Source organism: Numenius arquata, chromosome 4, assembly GCF_964106895.1.
Source record: "Numenius arquata chromosome 4, bNumArq3.hap1.1, whole genome shotgun sequence".
Taxonomy (NCBI): domain Eukaryota; kingdom Metazoa; phylum Chordata; class Aves; order Charadriiformes; family Scolopacidae; genus Numenius; species Numenius arquata.
In genome coordinates this window covers 69,812,082-69,822,428 of record NC_133579.1, presented here as the reverse complement: position 1 = coordinate 69,822,428, position 10,347 = coordinate 69,812,082, and the positions used below count along the sequence as shown (strand labels likewise).

At 39.4% G+C, this 10,347-nt stretch overlaps 1 protein-coding gene across 2 annotated transcripts; it reads left to right on the top strand.

The window, feature by feature from the left end:
- Nucleotides 1-226: 226 nt before the first annotated feature.
- On the top strand, nt 227-9,026 carry TXNL4A (thioredoxin like 4A). 2 transcript variants are annotated; one of them, XM_074146686.1, is made up of 4 exons: nt 227-317; nt 567-740; nt 7,639-7,742; nt 8,462-9,026. In XM_074146686.1, exons 2-4 carry the CDS (start codon nt 588-590, stop codon nt 8,631-8,633), a joined length of 429 nt encoding a protein of 142 aa, XP_074002787.1. In that variant the 5' UTR covers nt 227-317; nt 567-587; the 3' UTR covers nt 8,634-9,026. The 2 variants fall into 2 exon arrangements, with proteins under 2 accessions (XP_074002787.1, XP_074002788.1); XM_074146687.1 differs by lacking the exon at nt 227-317 and having other exon boundaries at nt 588-716; nt 8,462-8,633.
- The last annotated feature ends 1,321 nt before the right edge of the window (nt 9,027-10,347 follow it).

Genomic DNA, 10,347 nt, shown 5'->3' with positions numbered 1-10,347 from the left:
CGTAGCCCTGGCGCAGGCGACTCTCTCACGCCCCGCCATGTCACATCCCACCCCGACTCTGCTACCTCGCCCCCCCCTCCCCTGCTTGGTACGGCCCAAGCTCTTCTCCCGCTCCCCCCTCGCCTTCACACTTGGTATGGTCCGGCGGCCTTCGGAGCGCCCTGCCCCGCCCCGCCCACTGAGGGAAGTCCCGCCCCCTCCGCAGGGCGGAAGCGCGTTTCCCAGCGGCGTGCCCCGGCCGAGTACTGCGTCACTTCCGCTTCTTTTCGCGCCGTGGCTCCGTTGCTCCGTTTCATCAAGAGAAAGAGGCCTGAGGGGTGCGGTGGGGACGGGGAGGGAAAGGGGAGGCGGGCGGGTTGGCCCTGGTGCCTGATGGCCGCCGGTGCCCCGCAAGGGCCCGGCGGGGTGGCGGGCAGCGCTGCGCCACGGCAGGCCGCGGCCGTTAAAGGCCGGCCTAGGCCTGGGCCTGCGGGGGGTTGGGTGGGGGTGCTGCCGCGGGGGGCTGGCGGCACCGTGCGGAGGCAGGCCGAGCTGTCAGCTGCCGGTTGGTGTGTGTCGTCCCGCAGGCCCGCCACCCGCCCTTCAGGATGTCGTACATGTTACCGCACTTGCACAACGGCTGGCAGGTGGACCAGGCCATTCTCTCGGAAGAGGACCGCGTCGTGGTCATCCGCTTTGGGCACGACTGGGACCCGACCTGCATGAAAATGGATGAAGTGTTATATAGCATTGCTGAGAAGGTGAGCTGGAGCTGTGATGGGAGACTGTCACTTTCTGCACTCGGTGCTTCAAATGGCTTGTGCGAAGCCTGAGGCAGGTTATAACTCGGTTTCTGGAGAGGTATTCCAGCTTTAGGAGGCAATGAGAAGGGAGACAGAAGCAAACCAAACAGCTAAAGCCATCAACTACCCTGATGTTTGTAGCATTTAATAGGATGAAAAGAGTGTTGCAGGTTCTGAAATCAAAGTTGCTGGCTGCTGATAATCCATCACTTAATGAACCTCAGCATTCAAGCAGAAATAGATGCTTGGTAGTAGGGCTGCTGTGGTTCTGGGTAATGCAGGATTGTCACTTTATAATAGGAATGTATAGTAGCTTCAGATTTCCATTTGAATAACTTGAAAAATTACTTTCGTTTGACTCTTAAAAATGGTGAGATCCTAAAATGTACAGGATGATGCTGATTAATCTATCAGTGATGTTACTTATGGAGGCAGATGGCATTCCATTGAGTTGCATGGGCTGAATTAAATTTTAGGAGCCAAGCTGTGAAGCTGTTTTAAGATGGAAACTGAATGGCTGCCAGCACCTGGTCACTCACTTAAGAACAATAAATATTGAATATGCTGTTAACGTAAGCAATCAGCTGTAATTTACTTTTTCATGTATTTAGTCAAGGTTTTGTGTAGTGATAGGTGTAGAAAATTGACAGCTCTTCTTTAACCGAACCACATAGAGAATGAATCAAAATAATCTGAACCAGAAACAGTATCTTAGGTAGGAAAAGGAGTCAGCTATTTTAGTGTAAAATTGTATACATGCTGCATAACTTGATACAGATTTCTTTTTGTGGGGTACTCCTTTCTCTTTGAATGTTATTTTACATAAATGAACTTCAGTCTCAAAAGGGCCTACAATGAAAGATCTATACTTACAGCCAAACGTTAAGACATAACAGAATCCAGTAAGGAGTTGTGACATGTTTTAATTTAGTTGTTTTGTGTTTATCATGGTGGGAGTGTCTTATGCTCAGATACTGTTAGTATCAACTTTTGGCAAGCTGCTTGGCAGTTTGGCAGACACCTTGGCAGTTAGGGGGCGACTGGGGGAAGAAAGAACAATGTAACTTCTTATTTAAAAATCTCCCTCTGCAGAAATGGCAAATTAAAGGGGGAGATCCTTCCTCATCTTCTTGCTTACAAGCCATGTTTGGATCTCTGCTGTTTTAAAGAGTGAGTAAAAGTTCCAATTGTACAGGTGTTTATGCTACAGAATAATATGGAATGTTAACATGCTGTAATTGCACGCTACATTTGAAGAAAATGTAGCCATATTTTACATTTTTTACCATGGGTGCAATATTCTTTCAGTCTGCAGCATATTTTTGGGTAGCAGTAGTAGTTATCTGTACTTTGTAATAGGAAAAGAGGATTTTTTTCAGTTTGAATCCTTTTGGAGAAAAAGAAACTAGAACACTGTATGAAACTACAAAGCGGATTATTTTCACTGAAATGTACTCCACTTACAGTTGCCTTTTCCCCCCAGTGTTGTATGAAAAAGAAGCAAGTTTCACTGAGTTTCAAAAGAAAAATGGTAATTGTAAGATGTTAGATTTTTGTTTTATCAGTGTTTCAACCAAACATCTAAGAACTGAGTTTCATAAAATTCCTCTGGAACACCTTTTTCTCCTTTCTTAAAAATAAGATATATTTAATACAGGGCTTTGGCTGCTAAATTACTTGAATACCTCCTTTTTTTAAGAAATATTGTAAAAATATTTATCTAGGACTGAATACTGTGAATAAAGATAACCTTTTGTGAAACTGGGTCACTTGAACCAGTAGGTTGTATTGGGTCAATGTGGGTTTAGGGAGGAGCGTCCAAATGTTTTGCATTTATTGAAATGTAATCAGAAGTGTAAATAGCTTTGGCTTTTGCTCAAACATCAGCTGTGCATCTGCGTTTCTGTTATGGTTGCATGAAAAGTGAGAAAGAAAAAGAAGGTGGGAGGGGAGGGGGGAAAAGGGAGCTATAAAAAAACCTAACATATTGGTATTATAGTTACTGGTGTTTGTAATTAAAGTTGAGCAAAGATAATCTATTTACTGGTGTATAGTTCTCAAAATTGTTAGCTGTAAGTATTGCTCTCAGCTGTACAATGTATTTCTCTTTTTCCCTAGAAATTTATCACAAACTTACAGCATAATTAGCAAGAAAAGAAATTACAAATATTGTCAGTACTACAAACTTTTAAGTTAGCGCTTACTGTGTTTGCAGCCTCTTTCAGTTCAATAATGGAAGTCTGCTGGCTGCCTTCGCCTTAAATTAATTGTTGCAAAAGCTAGTCTTAGTGCCTTGTTTTTTCTTCCCCCCTGTGATTTCCTTGTCCATAAAGACATCTCAATGTAAAAAAACACTGTCTAGAAACTGGTTAGGAAGATGAGAGGATGGAATCTTGGATCTTGTCTCGGATTTCCTTGGGTAATTGCTGTATGCACTTTGGGCCATAAGTTAAAGTGTGGTGGTGAGATTTGCTTCTTAAGGGGAGCTGGAATCTTAACACAAAAAAAAGAGGGGAAAAAAAAAAAGTTTACTTAGCCCTAACAGAAATTTAAAGAAGCTTCACAATTGTTGCCATTCTTCCTAGCCTTTGGTCATCTTGCTGTGGCAATCTCATGTTGTAGGAATGCATTAAATTACAATTAATTTTTTATTGGAATGACATTGCTAATGAAGTGAGGCAGGAGGGAGAACTTCAGACGACAAATGAGATTTACTTAATCTGGCATATGATTTTTTCCTATATCTGTGTTTTCTGTTTACCAGCAAAGTGTGTGGTCTCAATCAAGATAGGATACAGAATCTGTATCTGATGTTTAAGGTCCTAGAGGTTTCTCTTTGTTATAGTTTTGGGCAGTTCTGTTTAAAGATTTAATAGTTGTCCACCCAAGCAGATGCTGTGAAGTATTAAAATAGGCTGTAACTGTGGCTAGGCAATAAGGTACGTCTGTTTTTTGTATATGTGCAGTGAGTAACGTAGAATGATCTGTGAAGCTAGAGTAAGAAAAAAAAAAAACCAAATGTAACCAAACCCAACCAAAAATTGAAGCCCAACTGATGGAAGTAAATTTGATAACATTTTGAATCCGTGCTGCTCTTTGGCTTTTAGTCTCTACTGTCCTCCATCCTGTTCCCATGGACAGCAGCTACGATGTCCTGGTAAGACAGAGAAAGTTTTGAATTGAAAGATGGATAAAGGAAGTCAGAGGGTCAGAAATAAATACATTCAAAAGTAAATATCTGTCTTATTTTTCTGCTGAAAATGTTTTTATCTTCAGATGTTGAGCAAGTGTGGAGTTGTCTGAAAGGATGTCTATTGCTAGAGGGTTGTTTTGGGCTTTGGTTTTGTTTTTTTTTTCCAGAAAGCAGCTGACTTCCTGCAACAAAGCTGCTAAATGTTACTGTATGTTATGAGGTTAAGTACTTTCTGAATAAACTTGTGTTATTATGTCTTCAGCTTCTAAAATACCACAAGGCTTTTTGCATATTGTCTGGACAGTAAAATTTTGGTTTACATTAACAACCTCAGTGTAGTCTCAATTGTTACAACTGCAGCTGCTTTTATTTAATGTGGTTTGCTTGCTCAGAGTCCCATTTAATTTTTATTCTGAGATCTCCATACTGTAAATCCCATTTATAACTCAGAAGTCAGAAAGCAAACTTCTTTAGCAACCACTGCCTTCTATATAGCAATGTGGTTTTTGAACTGACAACTCCGTCTGGGGGATGGATTCGCGTCCCAGTGGATGAAGAGAGGTTAAGGTTTGGTTTGTCTCCACGGACCTACTTGCTCAAGTATAGATCAGTTCCTGCATCCATAGCAGCCTGAATCCAGAAAAGCTTCAATTGCTTTTGCTTAAAATGAAGACTAAGCTAAAGCCTTGTGAATTAGAGCAAGCTGTGTGTGAAGCCGGCTCTGAAGCTGCTCTGTACTGCTGTGTCTTGGCTCCGATACTGTGTCTGTGACACTAAAACTGGTCAATACCGTGCAGAGACATTTGGGTAGTTCTGCAGGGCTTGCCTTGTGTTGAAATAAAATGCCTCTTGGTGACAAGCCTGCCCAGTCTGGCGTGGTCACTAAATGGTAGATGTTATGGTCACTGCAGTGCTTCTGCATTAATCTTTCCATATTTAGCCTCTTACCCGTGTTTTTGCCTAGTTCATTCTTAGGCCTAAATCCCAACATCCTACTGCTACGTATATTGGAGTGTTACATGGCAAGGCCACAGGCAACCTTGGCAGCCAGCGTCCAAACTCAACAAAACACACCCTTATTCAACGCACTAAGTGGTTTTGGAGTGGTAATCTCATCAGATTTGAAATTAAGAAAGCAACGGGGAAAGAATTGAGCAACTTTTAAAGTTCTGAATTCAAATTTGAGAGTCTATATCTAGCTTTGAGGTCTGCTTTAGACTTCATACAAGCTTTTGAGCCAGCAACTGTCATTGGTTTCAATTCTATAAAAGTAGATAGCTGTGCTTTTATTCCCATGTAGGAGAGAAGGGAGATTCAGTTAATACCAGGGATACTTTGGATTACGGTGATAACTTGCATATGTGCTGTGCAGAGGTGATTTGAATGATCCTTTTGAGTCCTTTTGAGTAAGATATATGTAATAGCTTATTCAAGACTCGAATAGTATTTGAGTTTCAGAAGATAAGCTAATGCATTCAGTAACTGTGGTTCTCTTTTTCTAAAAATCTTAGGCTGATGATGTTCCTTGCTAGCGACAAGCATTTCTGGTTCTGCAACAGCTCAACTGAATTAAATATATATATAATGTAAAACTAACTTTAAAAGTTTTGTTGTTCCAGTACTACGTGGAGTACCCAGTTCATGGAAGTAAAATTTTGGTTTAGCAGTGCTTTTGTAGTGGTGCAACATATAATCTCCTTGGACTGATCTTTCAGTGAACAAAGCAGGTCCTAAGAATGATGTATTAATGCTGGGTTTAACTTCAAATCATTTTCTAATCTCCAAATGAAATAATGGTTCAAAGATTATGTTTAGTTTGTCGGAATTGCCACATGTGTTGTAGAAATTTCCCCACACAGTGAAGCTGTGCTGCTAAAAACGTCAGCAGGATGGAAGAAGAAATGATAGGAGAAAATTAAAATAGCTCTTCAGGCTTTGTTTTTAAAAAATAAAAAGCACAAAGGAACAACTGTCTCTTGCCTCCAAAGGCTAACCAGGGAGTAACTTCCGTCACTTCTCAGCTAAATGGTTGACTCTGAGCATCCCATTAAGTATCTTAGAAATCTTTCATATAAAATTGAAATGGGCATGAATGACCACTTCAGAGGGTGTTGGAATTTGGTATTATGACTAACTCGGGTTTTCAAGGCTTTACCTCCTGCCAGTTTTGGAACATGGCTTAAATGGGATGTTTTTATTAGATTATTGACAGGGTCTAGGATGATAACGGGCTCCATAAAAGCCCAGCAAAAACTACTTAAATGCTAGTTCACTCCAGAACAGGTTTTGCTTTCTTTGCTACTAATACATATTTACATCTTTGAAGTGCAACTTTTTTTTTATAGTTTAGAAACTGTCTTGAAGCAGAAGTCCATCACAGTTTATTTACTGTGTGCTTCTGTTTTTTGTAAACAAACATCTCCATACTTCTCAATTCAAGTGCCTGTTGGGATGTTTAAGTACAGGGTACACTGTATATAATACTTTTCTGGTACGGTCTAATCCTGTTTTGTGGACTAAAATAAAACATCTTTACTTCAAGCAGGTATTATGCTCATCATAGCATTTCTAGATGTTTGATAGCTAAATTAACCTGTGGGAAATACTGTGACAAACAGTAAGTTTGTCATAAATCTTAGACCACGTGTGTTACCTCAGACAGGTAATTTTGTGTAGGCAAGTGGGAAGGACTGAAATTGTATTTGTATCTAAGCAAGGATGGGGGGGCGAGGTTGTGTGTTCATGGTATAATGCACGAGTATTTGATAATACACCTTACAGTTAAAGGTTTGTGATATTTAGGTGCCTACTGAGTTATATTTTAATATGTGTGTGTGCTAATTTCTACTGTACATGTATGAGCGAAGTTTAGAAACTAAACCGTCCCCTAATTCCACTTCAGGATAAATATGCTACATCTAGGAAGCAAAAATGTGACATGGTTTTCTTTTAGGAATGAAGACATTAACTATGACATTAAAGGGGAGGGATTCTTGTGTGTTTAACTTAGTTACTGTGCAAAATGAAAACCTATTTTACCAGAATTGCGCAGCGAATAGTGTCTCATCAAGGTCTTTTTTTTCATTATCAATTACATTTTTAAGCTCCTGTTTTAGCTTTAAACTTCCCCAAAAAGCTATCAGTTTTTATTATTAAATTATCAGTTTTATTTTCATTTAACTAGCCTTGTTAAACAAACTAGATGGCTTAGAGGGGGAAAAAACGCTTGGAGGCAGGCGCCAGGGCAATTTAGATGATTAATTTTCTGAAGTCAATAAGCAGCTGACAACAGAGGCAAAATGTGTCAGCCTGGCTTGCACAAAGCAGTTACTCTACTTGTTTAGAGCTGTGCAATGTCACTGTGAGGTCTCGGTTGTACATAAAGGGCATTTGTTTCTCTGGATGTTGATGTAGCATAAGTGTCTTTCCAGTCGATACTGGATGTGAAATTAGCAACTTGGCTGTACTTAAAAATATTTTCCATGTTAATTGGTCGTTTTGGTTAAAAATAATGGCAAGACTGTTTACAGTGATTTTTATGATTTAGTATTTCAGAAAATAAATGCTGCATTAATGAAAGCTTCTGTCTTTTAATTGGTAATACAAATAATCATAAGATTTGGTAACATACTGTTTTTATATTTCCTGTTTTCTTCTGTTTAGGTAAAAAACTTTGCTGTTATTTATCTTGTGGATATCACTGAAGTACCAGACTTCAACAAGATGTACGAGTTGTACGATCCCTGTACTGTCATGTTTTTCTTCAGGTACATGATGGTTCTAGAATATAACTCGGTTAAATTTTTTGTGTGTCGAATACAGTGTCTGAGTAGATAATTTCTAAATGCTTATCAGGATACTGATGCTTATATTTTCATTGTTCTACAAAAGAGAAAAGTGATTAAATAGGAAAATTACTTCTTTTCCAATTAGCCTAGTAACAGTGTTTTGATAATAGAATACAGACTAGTGATAGTGAAAACTGTTTTTCTTCTCCATTGGTTTTAATTTTAAAGCTGAAAATCCCTGTATAGAATAGCACAATGATACAGCAGCCAAGCTTGTCAAACTTGCTTTAATGATATAATGATTAGGGTTTTTTAGAGCTAAAGTGTCTACGTTGATGAGATAAAATGTGCTACTGACAGGTGTGGAACTCTCTCTGGTGTTAGTAGAGGGAAAGAAATATAAACAATGGGGAATATGCTGAAGGATAACTGCACTGAGTAGCAATCTGGGGGTCACGTTTGCAGTCTTTGTTCTGGCTTTAGGCTAGAAATAGGCAGTAAAATGTCAAGTTGGGTGACAGGAGTGGATACTCTTTCTTTGAGACTTATTTTGCAAGCCTGGTTACGTTACAAGGACTTGTTTTGAATCCTACACAGCATTCTTGTGGGGAGTGTAAAGTTTCTTTCTGAATTATAATACCGTATTAACTTGTCTGTTGTGTGTTTTGTTTTTTTTTTTTTTCTCTCTCCCTTTAAAGGAACAAACACATCATGATTGATTTAGGTACAGGTAATAACAACAAGATCAACTGGGCAATGGAAGATAAGCAAGAGATGATTGACATTATAGAAACTGTTTATAGAGGAGCCCGCAAAGGTCGAGGTTTGGTGGTATCGCCAAAAGATTATTCCACTAAATACAGATACTGACATTTCTTTGGGGCTGCCTTTTTTTTTAACCCTATGTCCACTTAAATTTATTCTTGTGTATGTGTGTACATATATATATATTAAAAGAAAAAACCTACAAATCCTTCAACTTCGAGCATATTTTGAATTATTTAAAAGGTTAGAATTCTGTTTGGAAAAGTAAAAGGCACGAAGCCTGGAGCTCTAACTGCAGTAATACTGTAGATGAATTTTGGATTGTGTTTTTATTTTTTAAAGACTTTCTTTGTGTTGTCCTTTTGGTATGATGTATTTTTCTACACAAAAAACCTGTTTGCAGAAAAACCTTTCAACTGGTTTTGTTTGCTTTTGTTGCAGAAATATGTGGGAAAACTATCTTATAGCTTTTTTAAAATAATAAAATGAGTTTTACTTATTTACCTTAGTTTTCTTTAGCTAATTAAATTTGAGAATGGAAACAAGTGTAAGTGGATGCAAAGTCATAATGTTGAAGATGAATCATAGAATTGTCTAGGTTGGAAGGGACCTTTAAGATCATCTAGTCCAACCATCAACCTAACACTGATAAAAAAACCCGTCACTAAACCGTGTCACTAAGCACTATGTCAACCTGTCTTTTAAATACCTCCAGGGATGGTGCCTCAACCACTTCCTTGGGCAGCCCATTCCAATGCTTAATAACCCTTTCCATGTAAAAATTTTTCCTAATATGCAACCTGAACCTCCCCTGGTACAACTGGAGGCCATTTCCTTTTGTCCCATCACTTGTGACTTGGGAGAAGAGACCGACCCCCACCTCTCTACACCCTCCTTTCAGGGAGTTGTAGAGAGTGAGAAGGTCTCCCCTCAGCCTCCTTTTCTCCAGGCTGAACAACCCCATAGTGTTGAAGATGAAGGCTTATCGCTTCTGTCAGGATTTCATTATGTAGTATCTTGGTCTTCTGTATTCACTAAAAATAGAAAGAAAGCACTAGGGCGCCTTTATGAATATTTAGCAGAACTTGGAGAGCGTATCTTCCATGACTTCCCCGCAGCTTAGCTGACTCGTGACGCTGGACTTTTTTCACATTGATTATGCATACAGTCAGTTTGAAGTACTTAGTAGATTCCATAGTGCCAAATAGTAATTGCAGTTCTGGAGCTGGCTGCGGAGTCAGCAGTTGAAGAAAGGATGAGCTGTGCTTTCTCTCATGTGACCTCCAGTTTGTCTAATGGTATGCTAAAATGCGTATATACTCATGAGACTTGGGTTGATTCCACTGTGGCATGGCTTTTGAAGTTTTCTGTTTGCATTTTTGACAACTTTTGTTCTGCAGTAGTGGAGCCAGTGTTGTGGGGTTTTTTGTAGGTTGGTTTGGTTTTGTTTGTTTGTTTTTTTAAACTGATCCATGCATATTTACAGGATTAAGAAAAACCAAGCCAGACTATGGAGAAAGGAAATGCCTGTACTTTTGGTCCAGTTTGCCACAAGATAAAGTGGAACATGCTTTTTTAGCATCTCTGTGTTTTAGAGAGGATTTAGAGGATTTAGAGGATTGTGATTTAGAGGATTTAGATTTAGAATGAGTCATGAAAGTAAAATTAAATTAATCTGCTTTGCAGTGGTTATTAATTATGGAATAATTGATGGTGGAACAGACTACCGGAGGTCTAGTCCAACCTCCCAGAGTAGGTCCCACTTGATCAGGTTACCCAGGACTGTCCAGTGTTGAGTATCTCCAAGGACAGTGATTCC

What these genes read in the sequence shown, in the direction of transcription:
- TXNL4A (XM_074146686.1), top strand. Translation starts at nt 588, where the DNA reads ATGTCGTACATGTTACCGCACTTGCACAACGGCTGGCAGGTGGACCAG. An exon ending in TATATAGCATTGCTGAGAAG is followed by an intron (nt 741 to 7,638) that starts GTGAGCTGGAGC and finishes TCTTCTGTTTAG; the next exon opens with GTAAAAAACTTTGCTGTTAT. An exon ending in ACTGTCATGTTTTTCTTCAG is followed by an intron (nt 7,743 to 8,461) that starts GTACATGATGGT and finishes CTCCCTTTAAAG; the next exon opens with GAACAAACACATCATGATTG.